The sequence below is a fragment of the Bos grunniens genome, chromosome 4 (genome assembly GCF_055505025.1).
Source record: "Bos grunniens cultivar Pamir isolate PY7600 chromosome 4, Bosgru_T2T1.0, whole genome shotgun sequence".
Taxonomy (NCBI): domain Eukaryota; kingdom Metazoa; phylum Chordata; class Mammalia; order Artiodactyla; family Bovidae; genus Bos; species Bos grunniens.
This window is the reverse complement of record NC_141168.1, coordinates 73,632,568-73,658,301: the sequence shown is the minus strand read 5'-3', so window position 1 is coordinate 73,658,301 and position 25,734 is coordinate 73,632,568. Positions and strand designations below refer to the sequence as shown.

Below are 25,734 nucleotides of genomic sequence, written 5' to 3'. Positions count from 1 at the left end.
GAACTAGGATCCCACAGGCCACAAGGCACAGCCAAAACAATAAAAAAGACTGTAACTGGGAGGTACGTTTGCTACCTGTGTGCCTATTTTCCCATTCCCTTTTCATCAGCATGGAAAGAAAAAGACGTTTCTGTGTTTTGATTTTGCGTAGGCACAAGAACAAGATACTAACCTTAAATATTTGGACAACAGATTAATAGCATCCATGGTGTCTTTGTTTTCTTTGTACAGTACAAAGTGACAGTAACTTCCTCTAGATTTTGGCCAAGAATGTTTCCTTGGATCTTAAAAAAAAAAAGTTAAATGTTATGTACACCATAATAAATGTTAGCTGAATGTTTTCCTCATGAAACTCTACAAGATCATTTTTGCTAGAGAATCCTTGAGCGAGAAATCAGATCCAGACTGACAAGAAACACAGGTTAGATGGTTATAGCTGTGTGGACCACAGGCATTATTAAATTATCTGATTGCATACTTATCTGTCTCTATTTGAAATCAAAAGCGAGAAGTACAGGTCATATGACAAGTCATTAAACCTAATGAACAATCTTCACATACAGAAACACAGAGGAGTCCAACCATCCCCTGGTTTAGTTGATAAACAGGTATCTGAAAGGGGATCAACAGGCTCTCCAGAATGTAAGCAGGCCAGGGGGGCACCAGCAGTCATGGAGGAACCCACAAACCTTGCCTTGTCTCGCCAGTTAGGTGTTCCTGCAACAAGCTGGCTTGGTGACACGGTGAGACTTTCCAAAGGCCACTTCTGTCACAGAAGTTTAGGTAACACTAGGTCATTTACAAAGGTCTCCAGACAGAGAGAGAAGCTGGCATTCAATACCTAACTGTCAATCTTCGGGCAAGAGGAGACTTTAAAAATCTGAGCCATTGCTACTTCAACTGTTCAACTTTTTAGAAACTGACAAACATTTCAAGACTTTGGAGAATCTGACTTTACAGCTGTTCTTTTAAACATTTAAATTATACTACTAGAAACATCTATTCAAACAACATCAAGATTTAGACTTCATTGCTGAAAGGTGTTCTGAAAAATCAACACTTTGGGAAAAATGTGTAAGCCACAACTGCACTTCCCAGATGTTGTACAAGAATGTCCATGAGTCTCATGTGACACACAGATGCAGCTGCTATTGACAATGCATCTAACTCACTTCATTTCTCTAACTCGTTGAAAGAAACAGACTGTGAAAAAATATTTCACACAATCCCTAGAAAAGTCTTTGTCTTTTAGAAATGTTCCTTTTTCTTTGTGCCTAAAATAACCCTTTAGCATGAACTCATGAATTCTTCATCTTTAGAGACACAAGAAACTCCTGGTACTAAAGTTACTTATACACCTGCCTTTGCCAAGGCAAAAAGCATTGCTTGACAGGTTAGTTATATAAGCTACAATGTAAAGAACAACCTGACCACTTAAGCCATTTGGAAAACTGCCACAGCATGTATGCTTAAAATATTACAGAAAAAGCACTGCAAGTATTTCTTTGGTTCTTGGTGTGAATTCCTTACAACTCATCCTCAGGAAATTGTGAACAGGGATACTATTTTTGGTTTTCCTTCCAGCTCCCTCCATTTAAGCAAAGTTGTCTATACTTAGTACTTGTGACAAAATTCATTGGCGTTTCATTTTCCCTACATGAAACGCCAACCGCTCTTACCTGCTGCAGTTCTGACCTCTGTCCAAATGCACAGCATAAAGAGCACAAGAGAGCAGTATTTAATTTATAATAACATTAAAGTGCTTTAGAAGTGAACATGCAAATGATCACATGGGAAGTTGCTACCGAGGAACTCCTACAGCATCTGGTGGTTATGTGGTGGGTTGACAGCGATTTAGACATTAACAATGGAATGTCGCAGAGGCAAACAGTGAACAAGCAGAAAACTCACCGACAGGTTCAAGCCTCCCTGTCTATGCCCTCACAGTGGCCTGTTCATTGATCCTCAAAGCTGCACTGTCTGTGCCCACGGGACATAGCAAAAGGTGTGAGACTAGAGGCAAAATGCCTCCCCATCCAGAGATTTGTTTTCTTAAAAATGGGAGGACGTGTACCAGAACACTATTCGTAATTATCTTTCGGTTGTTGAGGCTGCACGTGATGACTGTTTTGTATTGTGCTTTTCTGTGTTCATGAATTTCCTGCACTGATTTTATTATTTAAAAAAAATACAAAAATTATGGAAAACCCTTTTCAAACCAATAGATAAAAAGAAGTTGAAGAGACATTCGTTGAATGCAATGTTCTGACCTTCTCTGTATCATGATTTAAACGAGTCCTCTGTATGCAAAAGGCATTTCTGAAACAATGAGGGGAAAACTGAACATGCACTGGGTATGAGATATTAAGAAACTATTACTGATTTTGTCAGGAGGTGATAATGGTTTAGGGCTTTAGTCCTTTTCTATCAGATATATGCTGAAGTAGTTACATGTGAAATGAAGTACTACATAGGATTTTCTTTAAAAACATCTCAAGAAGGGAAAAAAAGTGGGAGGAACAGATTCAACAACAAAATGTTAATAATACTGAAGATGGCTGATGGTACACAGAGGTTCAATATACTAGTTCCTTTACTTATCTGCATGTTTGAAAATGTCCATAATAAAAACTTTACAAAAATTTTGTGATAAAAGCTGATGAAGTGTAAGCTCCATTTTCGGTATATCTAGTGACAAGAAACAAATGAAACCACAAGACTAAAACACTAAGTGCTATTACACCTTACGAGAAACCATGACAACCGATATGAGTTTGGCTCACAAACATGCATCTTATTAGCAAATCCAAGCAGTGAGCATGCATTCAATTATCTCCTCGGTAAATAACATACAAGGTTTCTTTTTCTAAGTGCACTCAGTACACAAACTGTTAATAAGCATATGTATTTATTAACTGGAAATGTTTTGAGTAATGGAAAATCAGTGAGTCTCAATTTCCTTTGGGCGATTTGTTTGACTTTATAAAACTCCAAATCCTTGGAATGCTAGGTAGCAATTTAAGTGAATTTAAAATAACTTTCACACATTTTTGAGACACGCTGACTTAAAATGCAAAAGCAACGAATTCTCAGGCTAGGAAGCAACCTTCTGATGGTCTGATACTGCAGCCCCAGGGAGAGGAGAAACAGAATCCAGATAAAAAAAGAAAACTACATTCAGGAAGATTCCTGTATTGAGCAGAGATCCACATGAATAAAGAAGGAAAAACGTTTGTAGCTCAAGAAAGACGACAGGATGGGTAGCATGCAGAACATTCTTTCCTTCTCATTCAAGACAATTTACCCTGCTGCACCCCTGCACACCCACCCTGCAGCTTCCTCTGGGGTCCTGCTCCAGCCACCATCACCCAGCTCCCTCTCCATCGGCTCTTCCCCTTCAATATATCAATATGCTCAGGGCTGGCTCTTGCATTTTAGTCAAACCTACGTCTCCCTCTCCTTAAGCATGTTCCTTTTCTTTGTCCTTATCTTTATGGCGGATTTATTATCTTCCATCCTAACCTACTGTGTGAACTGGTGTCCAATAAAACTGCTCTGGCAAAGATGCCAATGATCCCCAAGATCCTAAAAATCGGTGGATGTGTTTCAGAGTTCTTATCTTGCTGGACTTGTGTGTAATATTTTCCATGGCTAATCACTCCATCACTGAAATCCCCCCTTCCTATGGATTCCGTAACAGCAATCTCTCCCAGAAAACGAACTTTTTATCTGTCTGGCTCTTCCTCCTTAGTCTCTGCAGACTCCTAGATACAGGTATGCCCCTGCTGCTGCTGCTGCTGCTAAGTCGCTTCAGTCGTGTCCGACTCTGTGCGACCCCATAGACGGCGGCCCACCAGGCTCCCCTGTCCCTGGGATTCTCCAGGCAAGAACACTGGAGTGGGTTGCCATTTCCTTCTCCAATGCATGAAAGGGAAAAGTGAAAGTGAAGTCGGTCAGTCGTGTCCGACTCTTCACGACCCCATGGTCTGCAGCCTACCAGGCTCCTCCATCCATGGGATTTTCCAGGCAAGAGTACTGGAGTGGGGTGCCATTGCCTTCTCCAAGGTATGCCCCTGGAAACCATTAATTTCACATAGAATGGATTATCTCTAGATAGTACATGGCGAAAAAAAAATTTTTTTTAAACTTGAGTCTTTAAAAAGTTTTTTGGAGATGTACACTATTTATTTCAAAATATAAGTTAATTTACCTGAGTACATGGTGTATGATAATTATACAGTATTTTCAGAAAAATACCATAAGTACACTTTGGTAGATAAATCGATGTGCCCTATCAGATTGGATTAACACACCAAATAACATTAGGGTTAAAAGACCTGGTATCAATAATTTGTGTTTGGCTACCATGATTTAGAATCTATCACGCCTGTATTTTAGGCTGTGTGGCTTATCTGAGGTTACGAATGTTGCAAACCTGCTACATGGTGCATGACCCACCAATAACAACTTACGTCAGGGTTTGGTAGTAAGGGAGCTCAAAACATTCCAACTTAGCTTTGCAATGAGGCTTTAAAAGCTAATCTGTTCAAATGCCAGGCGAGGTGCCCTAGGAGGACGAGCTGTCACTGTTTCTGGGTTCTGTCTGTACAGGCAAGAACTGCCGTCTCCAGACACCAGCTCTCCCTACGTTCCCAGTGTTGCCTACTTGAAGTGGCCCCCAGCTCGCAGGTGCGGGCCAGACCTGGAGATGCTCACGGGCTCTCCAGTGCCAGTCGGGCCTCTGAGGAGGTGGTAGAGAACATGCAGAGAGCAGGCCTCTAGTCCATCTCTGAATAAATGCCACAGCCCCTCAAGCCCAAAAGGGCCCAATTTTCGTCCACACACTGATTCAACTGGACCTGCTTCATGCTTCTTTTTCATAGTGAGAAATTAATATTTTATTGAAGATGTGAGATGGGAAAGGGGTGGTTCATGTCACACAGCTCAGTACCTCACTTGGTAAACCTTAAGGAAATTTTTTATTTGAGGGGGAAAAAAAGGAAGGCGTGGTGTGGCCTAAGCACAGAAAAGGTGGATAAACACAGAACACCAGGGATCCGGCACCACTCACTTGAGGGGCAAACTGCTGGCCTCAAGTGTGGCCTGCAAATACCAAGATCACAAAACTTGGCTGCCTCCAAGGAGGAGCAACCATTTCCAAGAAGCAACCAGTCTGAGAAACACAGGCTTCGCCTTTTCCAATCTGCTTCCTCAGGACCACAGTTGTCAGAACAAGACCCTGCCTCTTCCTCCTGCCTTTGCAAAAAGGTGGCTGACCGATGAGGACTGCCTCTTCTCTCCAAGGAACTTCTCCACAGCAGCCCTTCTCAACCCGGGTTCCTGAGAGAATTAAGAGTGAATGCAGCAAATCATCTATGCAGGAATTCACCTCTCCTCCACTGCTAGATAAGTGGGAGAATGGAAAAAACAGTCACTCACGTCGCTCCTCACTGGGCTTAATCCTCCTAGACAACCCTGGCTGCAGAACAGCTTTCAAGGTGATATGTTATACTGTCACTCAGACATCAAAGAAACATAGAGCACTCAAGCCATGAGCCTCTGAACTGAGAAGTGATTAACAACTCATGCCCTCAAGCAGTCCCAGAACACATCCTCTCCCTGCCCTTTCTGGTTATCTGCTGTGAAGCGACCTCCAACCTCCACTTTCTCCTCCCCACTGCTCAAGGATTCTCACTTCTATATCACTATCCAGATCTACTGACTTGATGACATGGTTTTCTCAGGCACAGCTAAATCTTATTTCTGCTCCCATTTTTCTCACATCCTCTCCTTTCACTAGAACCACAGTTATAGACAATTAAGGCTTCATCCACTCACAGGGTTATCCCAAGAGAATACTGACAAAGCACTGATGGTTTGGACAATCTTCTGTTATATAACAATTGTGGAGTTTTACTCCAACAAATATACCTAGAAGTAACTCTTCACTAACAGGTGTCATCAACGGTCGCGGAGGAGGTGAGGAATTTTCCCTTTTGTAATTTTCATAAAAATTTTATCTACTGATCTGACAGATAAAAGAAGAAAAATTATCATCCAATATTTCTTAAGGTTATATGCAAATAGTTATTTTCGTGGCTGTAGAACATAGAACATAAATAAACAGGGTTCACTGACAACACACCCACTTCAAATAAATGCTACCCAGTGAAATATGGGCTTGGGTGAAGGGGTGGTTTTCTATATATTCCTTTTTTTTTTTTTTTAATATATTCCATGTTTTTTATGTGTAGTCAACAAGGTACTCACAATTGGAAAGCAGCGGCACTGTCAATATAGGGACTTTGCAGAATATGCCACTGGGAGAGGTGACAAGCAGTTTCTGTTCACCTGAAAGCTTTCTTACCTCCATTAAGAGGACAGAATGAGCAATATTCTTCTGTCTTCTTCTTGGCTTACGGCTCGGCCTGCTCTGCTCTTTAGGGAATGTATTAAATTATGTAAGACTCTCTCTGGCACCACTGTCATTACTGCAAATCCGTACTCACATGTAAGACCTACTGCCCCGTTTACCAGACACGTGACTGTGTAACCGTGATTTCAGATGCAGGACTGTTTTAGCATCTGAAAGACTGTTCACCTTCTTTGAAGGAATGATATGGTCAATATCCATCTCGGAACAACTGCAAAACGACCCTTGAGTGTGAACAGGCAGGGAGAATGAGGAGGCAGAAGAAACGCCAGGTCACAAGCCCACTTACTTGCCAGAGCCTTTTTTCCAGCTGCATGATAGGCTACTATATATTTCTTCCCTTCTCTGTCTTCTGTTTTTGTCTCTAATCCTGGAAACAGAGATTTAATTGCCTGATGGATGATGGTTCTTTTCTCTTTGGTGTCCTCAATGACCTATTAAAAACACAGATAATGATACTAATTTAACAAACATTAAATAAAGGAAATAATACTAAAGAATTAGTAAAAACACTACTTATCTTAATAATGATATAAAGTAACCAAAGTAGAAGGGTACAATTTCAGAACTTTTTTTTCTTTAATTATTTTTTTATTGAAGTATAGTTGATTTACAATGTTTCAGGTGTAGAGGAAAGTGATTCAACTATACATACATAATTACAAGATATTAAATATAGATAGCTCCCGTGGTACATGGTAGGTCCTTACTGTTTACTATACACATACTAGTTTGTATCAGTTAATCCCAAATGCCTAATTTATTAGTCCCTCACCCCTTTCTCCTTTGGTAACCTTAAATTTGTTCTATCTGTGAGTCTGTTTCTGTTTCACAAATAGTTCACTTGTATCGTATTTTAGACTCTACATATAAGTGGTATCACATAGTATTTATCTTTCTCTGTCTTACTTCCCTTAGTAGTTCCCTCCATGTTGCATATTATTTCATTCTTTTTTATGGCTAAGTAGGATCCCAGCATATATATGTACCACATCTTAGTTACCCATTCATCTGTTGAAGGATATTTAGGTGCCTTTCATATCAGAAATCTTTTAGACCTTTACAAATTGTAAATCATAAGAACCCATTTACTGAGTTTGTCCAGCTGCCAGGTACTGTTACCAATCATTTTACAATCACTGTCCTATTCAATCCCCATCAGTTCCCTATCAAGCCACCAGCACATTTATTTAGAGACGAGGAAAGTGAGGCTGAGAGAAGTTAAGATTATATATTTGGAGGGGAGCAGAGCCAGATGTGAATTCCAGGCCATCCAATTCCATAGCCACCCATCACAGATGCTCCCTTTCAGGGACTCAGCTAAACAATGAACACCTCAGGGCTCACAGATGGAAAAGCAGGTGAGCTGTGTGTTTGGGGATATCAGAAACTCGATTCCCTGAATAATGCAATCTAATCTACTCCTGCGTCTAATGAACCCTGCCCTATACTGAGAAACTTTATAATGACAGTCCAGTATATTTGTTACTAAAAGAGAAAAATCTACATCAAGAAAATGTAAACTAACTAGTTATACAACTGTTTTTCAATTTCTGAATGTATCTTACACTGAGAAATACATTTCATACCTGGATTCAGTATCCAGCAATATATATTAATATGTGATGGGTTAGTTGCTAAGTCGTGTCTAACTCTTGCGACCCCATGGACTGTAGCCTGCTAGGCTCCTCTGTCCATGGGATTCTCCAGGCAAGAATACTGGAGTGTGTTGCCATTTCCTTCTCCAATATATTAATATGCATATGCACCTTATTAAAAATCTTTTAAAAATGTACAGAACAGTACTTAACCCTTATAATGTGCAATGCACTGTTATTTCCTATTTCATTTCATTATGTTAGAAAAATGTTGGTTAGCAAGAGCAGTTTCTTTGAAGAGGTAAACAAAAATCGACAAATCTCTGGCCAGGCATTCCAAATAAACAAAGAAAGAAATGAAAGAGGAAAAATAACAGCCAATAACACAGAAATACAGAAAACCATAAGAGAATACTGTGAACAACTACACGCCAATAAAGTTTCTTCGCCAATCTAGAAGAAATGGACGAGTTTCAAGAACATACAGCCCACCAAAACTGAATCAGGAAGAAACATAATTTGAACAGATGGAGCACTAGAAATGAAACAGAATCTGTAATAAAAAATACTCCCTGCAAACAAAGGTCCAAGACCAGATGGTTTCACTGGGGAATTCCATCAAGCATACAAAGAGAAACTTATACTGATCCTTCTCAAACTCTTAAGAGGAGGGAACAGTCCCAAAGTCATTTTAAGAAGCCATCATCCCATACCAAAACCAGACAAAGACACTCACTATAAAGAAAAATATTATCTTTGATGTAAAAAAATTTAACAAAATATTAGCAAACCGAATCTAACAACACATAAAAAAGATTATACACTATAATCCAGTTGGATTCACCCCAGGGTCACAAGGATGGCTCAACACATGCAAATCAATCAATGTGAGGGACTTTCCCTGGCAGTCCAGTGGTTAAAACTCTGTGCTTCCACTGCAGGGGGCACAGGTTTGATCTCTTGTAGGGAAACTAAGATCCCACATGCCAAAAAAAAAAAAAAAATTAATGTGACACATCACATCAACAAAAGACAAAACCATATGATCATCTCAATAGATGCATAAGAAGTATTTGATAAAATTTAACATCCATTCATGATACAAACTCTTACCAAAGTGGGTACAGAATACAAACAAAAGCAAAACTAAACAAACGGAACCTAATCAAACTTACAAGCTTTTGAACAGCAAAGAAAACCATAGACAAAAATGACAATCTACCAACTGGCAGAAAACATTTGCAAATGATGTGACTGACAACAGATTCACTTCCAAAATAGAAACAGCTCATATAGCTCAATATAAAAACAAACAAAAAACCCAATCAAAAATTGGGCAGAAGATCCAAATGGCTATTTCTCCAAAGAAGATAATATAGGTGGCCAACAGACATGTGAAAAGATGCTCAACACTGCTAATTATTAGAGAAATGCAAATCAAAACTACAATGAGGTACCACCTCACACCAGTCGGAACAGTCATCATTAAAAAGTATACAAATAAATGCTGCAAAGGGGATGGAGAAAAGGAAACACTTTTAAACGGTTGGTGGGAATGTAAATGGTGCAGGCACTATGGAAAATAATCTGAAGGTTCCTCTAGAAACTAAAAATAGAATTACCATATGAACCAGCCATCCCACTCCTGGACATATATTTGGACAAAAGTATAATTTGAAAAGATACATGTTCATGGCAGCACTATTTATAACAGCCAAGACATGAAAACAATCTAAGTATCTATTGACAGATGAATGAAGATGAGGTATTTATACAATGGAACACTACTCAGCCATAAACAATGAAATAATGCCATCTGCAGCAACATGGATGGACCTAGAGATACACTAAACGAAGTCAGTCAGAATGAGAAAGACAAATAAAATATGATATACCTTATATGTGGAGTCTAAAATATGATACAAATGAACTTACTTACAAAACAGAAACATACTGACAGAGAACAAACCAAAGGTAACCAAAGGAGAAAGAGGGTGGGAGAGGAGTTTGAAACTACTATATACAAAAACAGAAAAAACAAAGTCCTACTGTGTAGTACAGGGAACTAACATATTCAGTATCTCATAATAAACCCTAATGGAGGGAATTCCCTGGCACCCAGTGCTGAGGACTCCGTGCTCCCACTGCAGTAGGCACGGGTTCAATCCCTGGATGGGGAAACTAAGATCCCACAGGCCACAGTGAGGCTAAACACACACAGAAACAAACAAACCTAATGAAAAAAGAAAAAAAAAAAATATATATATATATATAAACTGAATCACTTTGCTGTACACCAGAAAATAACACAACACTGCAATTAAAAAAAAATAATGTTGGTTAAGATACAGTACACTAATTTCATGACCCACTGATGGACTGTAACTTGCAAGCTAATAAGATGTAATATAACTACTACTAGCTAAACCTAAGAATATTCTAGCAAAATAAAAAATATAAATGAATATGTATGTAAAAGAAAAATACATTATAATATAGATAAGACATTTTTCATTTTGAAAAGTGAGTCTAGGGGAAATCCCTGGTGCTCCAGTGGTTAGAACTCTGTAGGTTCGGTGCCTAATGGGGGAACTAAGATCTTGCAAGTTGAGTGGTACAGCCAAAAAAAACCTGAGTCTAGACCTAGAATTCACTGAAAGCAATGAGACAGAACCATAGTTTGTATGTATAAGTGAATACATATTCAGACCTCAAAAATTCAGAAAGTTTATCCTTCTATTTTATAGATGAGGACACCTACCCAAGGTTCATGCTCTTTAAGGTAAAATCTTTCAGTAGATGGCATAACTATAATTTTTAACGTGACAGTAAATCTTACCATCTCTGTAGGAAAAAGCATATTATAGAGATAATATATCACTGCATTGCCTGGACCATCCTCCTAGAGTGCTCTCAAAACCAATTCTTGGGAATTTTCTTCTTGGCATTGTTGACTATTTTGTCTATGAGTAAATTCAGTCATTAAAGGCTATGGTTTTTCCAGTAGTCATGTACGGATGTGAGACTTGGACTGTGAGGAAAGCTGAGCGCCGAAGAATTGATACTTTTGAACTGTGGTGTTGGAGAAGACTCTTGAGAGTCCCTTGGACTGCAGGGAGATCCAACCAGTCCATTCTAAAGGAGATCAGCCCTGGGTGTTCTTTGGAAGGAATGATACTAAAGCTGAAACTCCAGTACTTTGGCCACCTCATGCGAAGAGTTGACTCATTGGAAAAGACCCTGATGCTGGGAGGGATTGGGGGCAGGAGGAAAAGGGGCCGACAGGGGATGAGATGGCTGGATGGCATCACCGACTCGATGGACGTGAGTCTCAGTGAACTCCGGGAGATGGTGATGGACAGGGAGGCCTGGCGTGCTGCAGTTCATGGGGTCACAAAGAGTCGGACACAACTGAGCGACTGAACTGAACTGAACTGAAAATTTTAATAGTACATACTTCTGAGAAATTTTGGTGGGGAGAAGAGGGTTGGAGGCAAATAATAAATTCTGAAAGTGCAAAAAGCAAAAGTGACATCGCTCAGTCGTGTCCGACTCTCTGCGAGACTATGGACTTTGCCTGCCAGGCTCCTCCGTTCATGGGATTTTCCAGGCAAGGATACTGGAGTGGGTTGCCATTTTCTTCTCCAGGGATTTTCCCAACCCAGGGATCAAACTCAGGTCTTCCACACTGCAGGCAGACTCTTTACTGTCCGAGCCATGAGGGAATCCCCCAAAATTCAGAGAAGTTACAGTAAACTCTTTCTACCTGGGAGCAATGGAAGTGGCAATTTCTGACAACCCGAAATCCAGCAAGTCATCAAAATATAGTGCAAGATGAATTTAACACAAACTTACAACTCTAAAAGTCTTGTGCTACAAGATTCTTAGAATCTTGTATTTTTTTTGCTACAGAGATCACCTAGAGCTGCTGTGTCCCTCATGGTAACCACTAGCCATACAAGGCAACTGTGCACTTGAAACATGTCAAGTCTGAAATGAGATGTGCTACTGGTATAAAGTAACACAGGATTCTGAAGACTTGGTAGGAAAAAAAGAAAAGAAAACATGTCATTAGTAATTTTGAAAATACTGATTATATACTGAAATATTTTGAAAATAGTAGGGCAAATAAAATATACTGCCAAAATTATTTGCCTGTTTGTTTTACATTTTTTGAAGATTTGAAATTAAAAACATGTCTCGCATCACAATTTCACTGGAGAGGATCATGGAGGTGGTAGTTTAGTTGTTAAGTAATGTCCAACCCTTGTGAGCTTGTGCACTGTAGCCCACCAGGCTCCTCTGTCCATGGAATTCTCCAGGCAAAAATACTGGAGTGGTTACCATTTCCATTTCCTTCTTCAGGGGATCTTCCCAAGCCAAGGACTGAACCCACATCTCCTGCATTGGAAGCAGATTCTTTACCACTGAGCCACCAGTGACAGCACTAACTGAGAAGAGGAAAACTTCCGTAACAAACAACTGTATAAAAGGCATTTACTGTTCTATTTAGTAGCCGAGCTCTTTTTGTTATGAACAGTAATTTCAAGATAAGCAAAGCAACACTCCCTTACCTCCTTCCCCCAATTCCCTTCCCTTCCAGTGCCTCATTTGAGACCAGGAGGCCTTTGGAGCTGGGCCATGGCCTCCCTGTCAGGACCACACTCTGTCAGGCTGTGATAGTCCTTTGCAGCAGACACTATGTGATACAATGGTCACTCTACAATTCCAAACAGCAGATTTTTTTTTTTGTCGATTTGTGGTCATGTAAAAAAAAATATTTTAAGCAAAAACATAACTTTTTTTTTTTCTTTTGGCCATAGTTTATCTGAATACTTGTTACCTGCCACTGATAAAAAACATTTTTTAACACAATGCTCTTTTAGATCAAATAGGGCAAGTCCATCCTTTTGTTAACTACTGTAATTCTTCCAGAAGACACTTATTAAACATCCACCCAAAAAGACGCAATGAAAACCTTAAAAAAAACTTTTCACGTGTTTTTGCACTACTTACCTCAATGGCAACACTGGTTTCCTTATTTTTAAAAAGCTGGAGCTCTTCTAAACGCTGCTTTTCTTCAGCTGTTAAAACTGTAAATACATCTTCTGAAGGATCCTTTAAAATAACCACGAGAACTCTCAGTGAGTCACACACAGAATTTGAGGCTGTCAAAGCTCTGTATTTCTGTGATCTCCAGGAAGTATTATTTTTATACAGAAGGTGACTTTTGCTAGAGAGCTGTTCCTACCTCTTCATCTACTGGGACAGACAAGTCACTCAAATGGCTGATTCGTCCATCTCTTCCTATTTCGTGAACGACAAAGTCAGAGTATCTGAGGAAAAGAAAATCAGAGCATTATTATTTTGCTGCCTATTAATTTTAGGAGAAAGTTTGTCAACAGTAAGCCTTATTATTGTGCAAACAGGTATTAAAAATAAAAACTCTCAGTGCAAAGTCATGTAGTTATTTTTTCTGGTTTCGTGATGAAGTCTAATCCACACCTTGGCCTGGTACCAGGTACAGAAAAGACCTTCTGAGCTTCTAGAATACTCTTCCAGAAAAATGCCTAGGTCAAAGCTTATTAACGTTGTCCTATGATTACATAGTTCATTCTAAAGTGAATCATGAAACACAGCAAATTTAACTAAATTGGAAGCTAGTGTATCTACCTTGAGCCACCCTGAAGCTTACCTTTATGCTAAATACTTTACATACATTATTTAAAGTCCTATTAACTATTCCCAGGTAGCATTATGACCCATTTTTCGGACAAGGATTCTGAGGCTCAAAGAAGTTAAGTAACTATGAAGTGGCTGAACTACATTCACACCCAGATCCACCTGGCTACAAAGACTACCTTCTCTCTCCTGTCGATGTGGCCCATTCAGGTAAAAGAGTTTAAGATTTTAAGACCAATTCAAGGGAAAACTCGAAACCATTTAATTACCATTGAAAGTAATATATTTTAAGGAAATACCCATTCACATACTAACAAAGCAGGCCACAGGGAAATTGCTATTTTTTACTCATTTTATATTCAAATGGTTTCATTTACTTATTTGGGCAGCTTTCCTATTCCTGACCGACCACTGGTGTGAAAAATCCTTGGGGACAGAACACTAAAAATGGAAAAATAGACTGATTTCTTTTTAAAGAAAAGAATTAATAAAACAAAAATAACTTGATACAAAAACAAAACGAACCTTTCTTTTAAGATTCCTGAGAATCCCTGGTGAGAACTTACGAACTTGGTGATGCCCACATCCAGCTCTGTGAGCCCATGCTTCATCATGTCTGCAAAGCTCTCCGCTTCCTCCTCCTCCTCATCCTCCTCTGAGAGGCCATCTTCCTCCTCCTCTTCCTCTGAGGGAACCTCAGAGTTCTTTTCACCCTGTTCAGCAGTTTCGGGAGGCCCAGGCACCTTTTCGCTGCTAGGTAGAGAGCTGTTCTCTAGCCCATCTTGACCTGTGGTTGGACAGCATCCTGAGACCTTCTGTCTCTTGGCCTCCTCAGCTGGGGCCACACTGTCATTATCTTCTATGGCAACGGACCCCCGTTTCAATGACACACTAGTCATTTCTGTCATCTCCATTTTCAAGTATCCAAGAAAACATGTAAGAGAACCTTTTAGAAGGAAGAGAGTAGGTGGTAAAAATCACTTCTATACAGAATTGGGTTTCAGCAAACAGAGGCACAGTTAACTTTGTTCCTAAGGTCCTAAGTATCAATTATTAAAATAATTCTTCCAAATATGCTTTTAGTGGCATAGAAAAAATGGTACAGCACTTCTGCAGGGAATTTGATATCAAAAGCCTTTAAAATATGTATGCCTTTTGACCCAGAAATACTTCTTTAAGGGATTATCCTAAGAAATTAATTAAAGTGTTTCAAGTTTTAGCTGTAAGGATGCTCATCTCAGTGCTTTTACATAAAAAAAAAAAATAAGAACAATGACATTAGGGTACATAAGCTGAACAATATGTAAAACCAATGTTCAAAGAAACTGGAAAAGGCAGTTACTTCTAGGAGAGGGTGTGTGTATAGGTGACTGGGGACGGCAGGAAGACTTGTTAATACCACAGTTGTATCATCTAACTTTTGCTTCATGGATCTTGCTATCTTTTCGAAAAACTGATTAAGATAAAAGTGTATGCATATATTTACTGACATGAACACATACTCATTTTTTTTTCTTTTTGAAGCAAGGAGAATGAGATTTTCCTAGTGGTCCGGAGCCTTCCAATGCAGAGGATGTGGGTCCGATCACTGGTCAGGAACTAAATCCCACATGTCTCGGGACAACTAAGCCTGAGCCTCAACTACTGAGCCCGAGCACTTTAGAGCCTGGGTACACAACTAGAGAAGCCCGCATGACACTGTGAAGACTCAGCATAGCCAAAAAGTAAAAAATGGACTTAAAAAAAAAAAGCAAAGAGAACAAAAAGTTGTTTAAGTACAGAGTTTCAGTTTTGCAAGATAAAAAAGCTCTACATATTGGCTACACAATGTGTATGAACTTAACACTACTGAACTATATACTTAAAAATGGTCAGAATGATGTTGTGTGTATTTTGCCACAATTAAAAAAATACAGATCATTTAAAGCTAGTACACACATTACTGAGCAAAAGTCTAGGAAGCCATATATATTTTGCAGTTCAGAGCACACATTTATTAATATCTAAGACTGCAAGTGCCTGTCTAATTTGATTTTATTTGATGCTCTAGGTGAAACAGGGATAAGGCTTTTTCTTATTTTAATTATATTGTTATTTAGTCGCTAAGTCATGTCTGACTCTTTTGTGACCCCAAAGACTGTGGCCCGCCAAGCTCCTCTGTCCATGGGATTTCCCAGGTTAAGAATACTGAGTGGCTTGCCATTTGCTTCTCCAGGGGACCTTTCCAACTCTGGGATCAAACCCATGTCTCCCGCATTGCAGGGTGGATCCTTTACCACTGAGCCACCTGGGAAGCCCTATATTAATTATTTAGGGAGATGCTTTAAGTAACATACAAACTCAGTAAACATAAAGAATATAAATGAGCAGAACATCCTAGTTCTCTTGATTAGCCAGAATCCCATCTATACAAGCATCTACAGCAGAGCAATAATGATGAACTAAATTTTAAGAATCCATGTTTGATCTTGCTTCATTGTCAAAAATCAAGAATGGAAAGAAAAGGAAAAGGAAAAAAGGATCATGACGGGGAAGGTAGAGAAAATGTCAATAAAAATAATTTTGTTTGAAAGACAAAAAAAAAGAAAACGGAAGAAACCAAGAAACAGGAATAGAAGTGGACTGCAACTAGTTGTACAATTTATAAAAATTATCTCTTAATTCAGGTAAGAAAGCATTTATTTTTTATGTGTTCTAAGCAAGGTATAGCAAAAGAGAACACTGACTTATGTGATGTGGTGCTATTTCATTCTCATTTTATTTCACCAAAACTGCCCTCAGAGCTTGTACACCAGTGAGGGAGGCAGACTGGGCCCGGGGCTTACTTGGAGACATGGCCACACAGAGAAGACCATGGGGCCACTGGTGGTGAGGGTGTCCTAGAAGACCCCTTCCTAATGAAAGACCAGAAGTGAACACCTGAGCTAAGCTTTGGGGACTAAGTAAGAGAGAGGCTGTGGAAAAGCGGGGAGGAAGGTGGTGCAGCATGCACAGAGGCTCGGAGAGCTAGAGGAAGCCCACCAAGCTGGCCCCGCATCACAAAGAGTAAAACATACAAGGAGAGAGCCTGGAGTTAAAGCTGGGAGCTGGTTGAAGCCACACCAGGCTGAATGCAGGGAATTACAGCTGAAAAACCAAACTGCCGTCTGATTCATGAGTCAGAGATATTTCATGGCATCTTTTCAAAGAGAAAGATGGGGTTAGGCTGGGAGATTAGGTAAGACAACAACTGAGGAAAGAAATCAGCTTGATCTAAGGCTGAGGCAAGGGTAACAGAAGGTGGAGGTGGGTTCAGGAACATTTAGGAGGTGGTGCGGACAGGACTGGGTGGAGGAAAAAGGAAATACTATAGGATGACTCGGGTTTTCCGTCCTGGGAACTTGAGAGGGTAGGGGAACTCTTCCTGACATGGGGACCCCGGAAAGAGTCACAGGGGCATGGGGATGGGGAGGAGACCAGCACATGTACAGTCCAGCCATGTTGCTGGCACCTGGCAGACATCCCTGAGTCACTTATTACACTGTGTCACACACAGTCTTCCCCCCAAACCCACAACAGCTCCCCAGGGGCGGTGTGGACCTCGACCAGGGTCTGAGCACGTCCTGTGAGCTGCTGATCTGGAACCGTGGCCTCCAGAGCCAGCAGCATGGCTGCAGAAGCGCCTGCAGGAAGCCAAGAAGGAGGTGCCGCCCACCAAGAAGCCCCCGGTGTGAAGACACGCTTGCACGATGCAATCATCCTGCCTGAGGTGGTGGGCTGCACGGTGGGCATCTACAATGGCAAGACCTCCAACCAAGTGGAAATTAAGCTTGAGATGACCACATAGGCTAGGCGAGTTCTCAATCGCCTACAACCCAGTGACATCAGGGCCACCCATTTGTCCCAATTCACTCTCCTCAAGTAGCCTGCTAGCCAAAAGAGACACAGACATCTCTAGAAGAAACAACCCCTTCCCCACCCCAAGTTCCCAGCTGGCATGACAGGATCTACCAGGAGGTCCTGATACCCTTCCAAGTCCTGAACTCTGCTCTCTTCAGGGAGGGCTGGAAATGGCAACCCACTCCAGTGTTCTTGCCTGGAGAATCCCAGGGACGGGGGAGCCTAGTGGGCTGCCGTCTGTGGGGTCGCACAGAGTCGGACACGACTGAAGCGACTTAGCAGCAGCAGCAGCACATCTCCCTCCTACCCAGAATGCAGAGAACTCATCAGGCTCTTTCTCAACAACCTGAGGGCCAAGAGCCTCGACAGAAACACCAGTTACTTCCTCTTTCCCATTCTGCTTCGGCACCGTCCATCATCCAGCACTGTGTTGATTTCCAATCCTCCACACACGCCTCTAACTCAGGCCCAGCCCCCACAGGTCTCAATCCCAGCCTGACTGCTCACAGAACTCTCTCCAGTGGGAGGTCCTCCATATCTGTATTCTCAGATTAACCTAGTCTCACCTGATTCGATGGACATGAAACTGAGCCAACTCCAAGAGACAGTGAAGGATGGGAGAGCCTGGTGTGCTGCAATCCGTGGCATTGCAAAGAGTCCGACATGACTGAGTACCACCACCACCACCTGTCCTTTAAGACTCACCTAAAGACCTTGAGGCCCAAATCCCATGCCCTCCTCTCTATTAAGTCCACGTCTTCCCATTTTACCTCCCTTCATGTGCACTACCCATACAGGCACCCAAACACCAGGCTTTCCTGCCCCACTTTCCAGCTGTTTAACTGGTCAGAGTCAATAACCTCTCCTAGCCCCTGTTCTTCAGCTGAAAAACATGAATAATATGTGCTTCCCAGGACTGTTGTGAAAATGAAATGAGATAACAAACAGAGTGGCTAGCCACAGTAGGAACTAAATAAATGCTAGTCTCTTGTCCTCCTTCAAGAGGTGTGCAGACTCTCTGAGGATATTAACTCTCTAATACCTGCCAGAGAATCCAGAGAAGTATATTAAGCATCAGCAGATATTTTTGAGAAGTCCTGAAACAGGTGCTGAAACTCTTCCCCATCTACAGAGATCAAAGACACACTAAGTAGCAATTCCCTAATGAAATACTAGCCCTGGGCAATGACATAAATGGCCACTAACATCACAAAAAAAGAGACAACCCAGATGCTGCAGGCCCCTGAAAGGACATGCTGTTGTCTATGAAGTTCTTACTGACTGAAACTATGTCTACTAGTTTAGATGGCATAAAGAGACAGAAGATGTTACGTTCACCACCAGCACAGGGAAGCAATCAGCAGAAGTCTGAATGTGGAAAACCCAACAAGGATCAAGACAGTCCCTCAACTAATGAATAGCAACAGGAAAAGGAGGAATAAACCTGGATCCTTCTTTGAATCCAGGTTTAACAAGCCAACTGTTAAAAATGTATTTATGAGACAATCAGGGATATTGAAACAGTGGGGACAGTTGATGACATTAAGATAGTATGGTCAACTTTTAAGGTGCAATATCACTATTCAACTCCGTCGCTCAGTCCGACTCTTTGCGACCCCATGGACTGCAGCACGCCAGGCTTCCCTGTTTATCACCAACTCCCGGAGCTTGCTCAAACTCATGTCCATCGAGTTGGTGATGCCATCCAATCATCTAGTCCTCTATCATCCCCTTCTCCTCCTGCCTTCAATCTTTCCCAGCATCAGGGTCTTTTCTAAGAAGTCAATTCTTCTCATCAGGTGGTCAAAGTATTGGTGCTTCAACTTCAGCAATATCACTGTGGTTACACTTAAAAACAGAATCTTTATGTTTTAGAGATACAGACTGAAATCTTTATGGTTGAAAAGATATGAAGTCTGGACTTTGTTTCAAAATAATTAACCAGTGGTGAATGGAAGTAGAGTAGGGTAGAGATTTAAAACAAGACTGGCCATGAGTTGATAGTTGTTGAAACTGGGTAATGGGAACATGGGGATGTCATGACATCATTCTCTCTACTGTGCATGTCTGAAATGTTTTATTATAAAAGTTCAAGGTATAAAAAGATATACTAATTATTCTACTCTCATCAAACCACCACTCTTTCTAGCTCTACTGCTCCCTCTCTCCCATCACCTGTTTTCAAACACACCAAGACCTCCAGTTCCAAGATACCACCTCAAGTACTTCATTTCCTCAAGTACGCCAAAGCTCAACAACTGCAAACTCCTAACCAACACTCAACACTCTTGCTCACTAGTCCTGCTGCAAGATCCCTGTCAAACCTCAACTGAGGACCAATTCTGCTGTCTCCACCTGTGCTCCTGGCCGGAGAACACAAGGCCAGGTGAGTGGACTTCTCATGACAACCCTCCAGGCTGTCTTGCCATCCCTCCAACTCCTGTGCGCCATTCACCAAGAAAACAGGGGTCCTCAGGCAATGCCCCTCCTACCAGCACAGTCACAAAACCCCTTATGATAACCATTGCCAAACAACGGCAGCCCTCTGAAGAGAGGTCCAGACTCATTTTAACACTCACTCACTCCTCGTACCCGTACTTCATCCCCTCAGCAAACACTCACCGTGCACCTCTGTGCCAGGCATTATTCCAGGCACCATACACGACACAAGACGACACACAAGCAAATCAAATAGACTGCCCAACCAGCACGAAGCTTACGTTCAGGTGGAAGATGTGGCTTCTACTCCATGCTGTTCTCCTGCATCTCGAGGTGCTCTTTTCCCCTCCTGCTCAACTTACAGCTTACACTTGGCTTCCCCGGCTTCCTTCCCCAGTCCTGATTCCTTCTCAGTCTCGTTTTCCAGCCAAGACCCATCTCCAACTCCCTGTTCACTCAAGGGTCCAAGGCAACGGGAACAACAGCTAAACAATGACAGCGTGTGCACTCTGAGCTCATTTAAGCCTCTCTTCAGCCCTGTGACTTATGTGACATTATCATTCCCACTTTAGCCCCTAAAAAACTGAAGCCCAGAGAGTATTTTGCTCTAGTTCACACAGCTAGTAAGAGGTGGAATCAAATATCAAATTCATGCCCTAAAGTGATCTCATCTTTTCCCACCACAAATGCACTTCTTTTAAATTGCATCTCTTACCTCAAAGAATCTTAGCAACAAATTACCAGTCACCTAAGCCAAAATACAGGTATCACTCCATCCCCTCATCTTCCCCATGTGAATGAAATTCTAGAAGGCTTAGGACAGGATTGTTACACCTAACATCCCTGGAATGAGGATATTAGCAGATGGTGGATCTGAAGTATCAAGCACTGGTGTCAACTCTTGTTTGGTGAGTGGCAGTCTGGGCATATGACTTGGAGTCTGATCTAGGCTGTGCCCTTTACCAAGTGAGCCACCACTCTGAAGTCTCAGTTCCTTTCTCTGGAAAGCAGAAAAATGATGACTTGGTCAAAGGTCTGTTCTAGCTGTTGTTATTCAACTGTTGCTCATTAATATTTATTATGGATGCTTTCCACCGCAGAACTGTGCTGCTGAGTCTGGGAAAAAAATCAAAGCTTCTTATGGTTCTTTTGTTTTCTGGGCTAATGGTTAAGCATGGCTTTCTCCTTCAAACATCATTTCAATTTTAAGAGACCCTCAAAGCACTGCCAAGAGCACCAAATAAACAGGCCTTTAGTATTTTTTGGCAGTCTTTTTCTTGATACTTTGGACACTTGCCTGATCTCTTTTTCTTGTTACATTTAATTGCAAAGACAAGCTCATTAAACAAAATTATTTTCCATTTGTTTTAGCCAATGGCCCTAATACAGACATTAATTATTAAGGTATATGTAGCACAAGTGATTATACATCACTTAATATATATTTTGCTAAGTTCTGTCTGTGGGCCTAGAAGCTGAGAACAAACATATTTACTAAAACAGCTGGGCAAACTTCTGGACCAGGAGAGGCAGAACTAAAATCAGCATCAATTTCTTAAGCAGAAAATACATAAACGAGAAGACCGAAATGAAATATAATTCCTAAATGAGAGAGGACCATGTGAATATCCAAGAGGCTGAGAAGAATTTAACCAGAATGACGGAACAACCCTGACTGCCCCCATTCAACTGCTCTAAGGAAATGAGTTTGCATTCAGGAAAATCCAAATATACATATTCAAGTCTTCTATGGCAAAGCTGCAAAAAACGACTGGCTTTAAAAAACGGAGGGGAAAAAAAGGGGGGTGGATAGGGGTGGGAAGTAAAAGGCCTAGCTTTATGAGTTTTTAAAATGGTATTAACATTTCAAAAATTTTCAAAAAACATAAAGCTGCACAAATACACTATCCAAAATAGTAAGATAGCATCTCAAATGTCAAGCAGTCTTTATTAGAGACCAGAAACTTGATGCTTCTGGGAAGAAAATGAAATCCACTGATACGTACACACGAACTCGAAGTCCTACACAATTCATTAGAGGAAAACACTAAAGTAATAGATTTTATTTCTTTTACACTCCAAATGAACCAAATGGGATTAGAAATTTTACAATTTCAACAGTTTTTAAGTTTTTCATTAAGAAATTAGATTCACAAATAAGCTTCCTCTACAATCCACAATAAAAATCAAGTTTAGCATTTTCAAAATTTTAATGCAACATTGATAGTCCCTTAACATTATTTCCTGAAAAATGAACATTGAAAAACAGCAATATTAATCTCAATCTCATCTGTACTTCAAAACCCTCTACAACTTACCCTTTTTAAATGCATCTCTCCTCCTCCTCTGCAAACCATCAAGAAGCCCTCCAGCTCTCACAATAAGGAGCCCTCTCATTACGGCAGGGCACACACTACACTCTAATATGTGAAGTAATGAAATCCGTTAGATTTGTTTATTTCACAAATATTTATTGAGCACCTCTTATTTGTCTGGCACTGGTCCAGGCACTGGGGAAAAGAAAATTTCCTGCCCCCACTGAGCTTACATATCAGAGAAAAAAATTAAAACAATCTCAGGAAACGCACATCTGTAAAAGCCACTAATCAAGCAGAGTAAGGACAGTGAGAATAAGAGGGGTGCTCTTCAGTGAAGTCTAAGGAGGTGACTTGTGAGCAAAGGCTTGAAGAACTAGACACGAAAAGCAGCGGAAACAGGGCCAACAAAGGACCTGAGATAGGAGCAAACTTGGTCAAGGGACCAGCTGGACTGTCATTTCTCTCTCCTGCTGCTGCTGCTAAGTCGCTTCAGTCGTGTCCGACTCTGTGTGACCCCATAGACGGCAGCCCACCAGGCTCCCCCGTCCCTGGGATTCTCCAGGCAAGAACACTGGAGTGGGCTGCCATTTCCTTCTCCATTTCTCTCTCCTATCTGGGGCCAAAAGCCATGTTTTACTAATCACTCTACTGTACCAGTTTCTACCAAAATATAAGTTCAAAAGGAGTTGTAAATGAATACATACGAACTGTTGGCTACTCTGCCTAATGACTGACCAAAATCACTGCATATCCAGCAGTCCCTTTTCAGTATGACTGTACAGTAGTCTGATTTTTGACTGTTCCCTCAATTGCCAAGGCAGCCCCAGGAGACGGGGCATGCCGGATTCACAGATGATTAGAGACTTGAAACAAAAACCAATCTGTAGTTAGCCTTTATTTTCGGAATTAAAAAAAAAAAAAGTGGTGTGACAACAGAACTAAATATGTGAAAGACTAAACTCTCCAAACCTTATTTCTTGGCAGGCCCTAATACTCAGGCAATGAGTGTATTTTTAAATCTCTCGGTGGAGGGCTGGCGGTAAAGACACCTTGCGGATTAGTTTCAACACGCCCAGCAACCCCCTGCTGCATCCACTCATTTAAATTTGACCGGGAAAAACTCTGGTTTGCTCCTACACTGGGAAACGTCTATAAAACAGTCACCTGAGAGCCTGCCCGGAACATAGTAGGATCGCTGTTAGTAATGAGATAAATAAGAGGATGAAAGAACGTGGGCGGGCCCAGCGGTGCAAGGGAGCGCTGTCATGGGCTTCAGGATAAAGGAGGGTTGTGTCTTCCGGGAGGAAGAAGAGTTTAGGAACCCTCGGGGGCAAAGAAGAGGAGTGGGACAGGGATCCACGCGCTGACAGCGCCGCTGGGAGGAGAGAGGGCGCGGCGGCCGCTAGGACCCGCCCGGAGAGCAAGGAGGGGCGGGGCTGGCAACGCCGAGGCTCAAGACCAGCCCGGCTCCAGCCGCGCTCCCGCGGGCACGACCCGTAATGGAGGCGCTGTGGACGCGCCGCGGGCTCAGAACACGACCGGGACTCCTTCCGAGTCCATGCTGCCCCTCCAGGGTGGGTTTCGGGCCGGGGCGCCGGGCCGAAGGTTGGCCGCGGAGCCCAGGCGGCAGATGGGAGGCCGCACACTTACCCGGGGCCTGAGAGCGTGCGCGCGGCGCAGGCCGGGCGACGAGAAGGCAGGCGCGCTGCTCCGGGCGCAGGAGTAAGGCGGAGGAAAGGACCACTCGGAAGAACCAACCACGAGAGCAGCCCAGCATACGCAGCGAGCTCGGTTTACGCCGAGGCCCCCGCAGCGCTCAGGCGGACTCACAGCCGCCTCGCTCGCACACGTGCGGCGCACCGACGCGCCGCTGCCTGCTGGCCCCTCCCCTGAGGGCGGAGCCTGCCCTCCGCCGCCGGCTTCGCTTTTGGCCCTGCCCACACTCCAGCATTCTTGCCTGGAAAATCCCATGGACCGAGGAGCCTGGTGGGCTGCAGTCCTTGGGGTCGCTAAGAGTCAGACACGACTGAGCGACTTCACTTGCACGCAGTGGAGAAGGAAATGGCAACCCACTCCAGTGTTCTTGCCTGGAGAATTCCAGGGACGGCAGAGCCTGGTGGGCTGCCGTCTATGGGGTCGCACAGAGTCGGACACGACTGAAGCAACTTAGCAGCAGCAGCAGCAGCAACCGATCAGGGGAGGCGGTCTCACCCGCGTCATCCCGCTGCTGCTTCTTGGACCTGGGGAGGCATCGCGCTCGCATCTTTTGGCCTCGCAACCTGTAGGGGCTGGAGCTCACTGTGGTCCTTTCACTCTAGGAGCGCACAGGCTGCCGCGCTTGGACTTTGGTGGGGCTATAAACCCAGAGAGAAATTGCAGTGTCATATGGTAATTATGTCCATGGGGGCCATGGGGCCGCAAAGAGTCAGACACCATTGAGCGACTGAACAACAACAATGGTAATTTAAAATTTTTTGACTAACCCCCATATAGTTTTCCATAGCAGCACTTCAGTTCATTTCAGTCGCTCAGTCGTGTCCGATTCTTTGCGACCCCATGGACTGCAGCATGCCAGGCTTCCCTGTCCCTCACCAATTCCTGGAGCTTGCTTAAACTCATGTCCATGCAGTCAGTGATACCATCCAACCATCTGATTCTCTGTCGTCCCCTTCTCCTCCTGCCTTCAATCTTTCCCAGCATCAGGGTCTATTCCAATGAGTCAGTTCTTCACATCAGGTGGCCAAAGTATTGGAGTTTCAGCTTCAGCATCAGTCCTTCCAATGAATATTCAGGACTGATCTCCTTTAGGACGGACTGGTTTGATCTCCTTGCAGTCTAGGGGACTCTCAAGAGTCTTCTGCAACACCACAGTTCAAAAGCATCAATTCTTTGGTGTTTAGCTTTCTTGTAGACTTGTTTTCAACCCCAGGGTTTACATGTGGGAATCTGGTTAGCTCATTATAGGTAATTCATGCAGACTGGTAGTGTTCTATCCTGCCTTCCTCTTATATTATTCATCTCAGTTAAGTACTTTGGGTAATTTTCTGTCCCTAATGCATGTACAATCACATATTCTTGAACTGTGGTTAGTTCATAGGTTAATGTCCTAATGACAGCAAACTACAAATATTTTTACCACACCCACACAGTAGAAATTCAATCTAAATTTAATTTTTCCCATACGGTTGACCCTTGAACAATACAGGGGTTGGGGCACCGACTCTTTGTTCATTTGTTGTTGCTCAGTCACTAAGTTGTGTCTTTGGCGCTCAGCCTTCTTTATGTTCCAACTCTCATATCCGTTCATGACTACTGGAAAAACCATAGCTTTGACTATATGGACCTCTGTCACAGAAGTGATGTCTCTGCTTTTTAATATGCTGTC

At 42.3% G+C, this 25,734-nt stretch overlaps 1 protein-coding gene across 5 annotated transcripts in view; it reads right to left on the bottom strand.

Moving 5' to 3' along the window:
• PUS7 (pseudouridine synthase 7) overlaps positions 1-24,235 on the bottom strand; it is a 68,811-nt gene extending 44,576 nt beyond the window's left edge. For 4 of the 5 annotated variants that reach the window (XR_015162698.1, XM_086396952.1, XM_086396951.1 and 1 more), the window contains exons 1-6: positions 24,000-24,235; positions 14,239-14,659; positions 13,283-13,367; positions 13,048-13,149; positions 6,723-6,867; positions 173-284 (exon numbers count right to left, since the gene is read on the bottom strand). Coding sequence is in view for 4 of the 5 variants with exons in the window: in XM_086396952.1 (XP_086253078.1) it covers positions 173-284; positions 6,723-6,867; positions 13,048-13,149; positions 13,283-13,367; positions 14,239-14,659; positions 24,000-24,126 (992 nt within the window). In the remaining variant the exon portion in view is untranslated. Of the gene's footprint in view, positions 1-172; positions 285-4,896; positions 5,341-6,722; positions 6,868-13,047; positions 13,150-13,282; positions 13,368-14,238; positions 14,660-23,999 lie in introns of those variants that run through there. The other variant, XM_086396955.1, reaches the window with a different exon arrangement.
• Between the last annotated feature and the right edge of the window lie 1,499 nt (positions 24,236-25,734).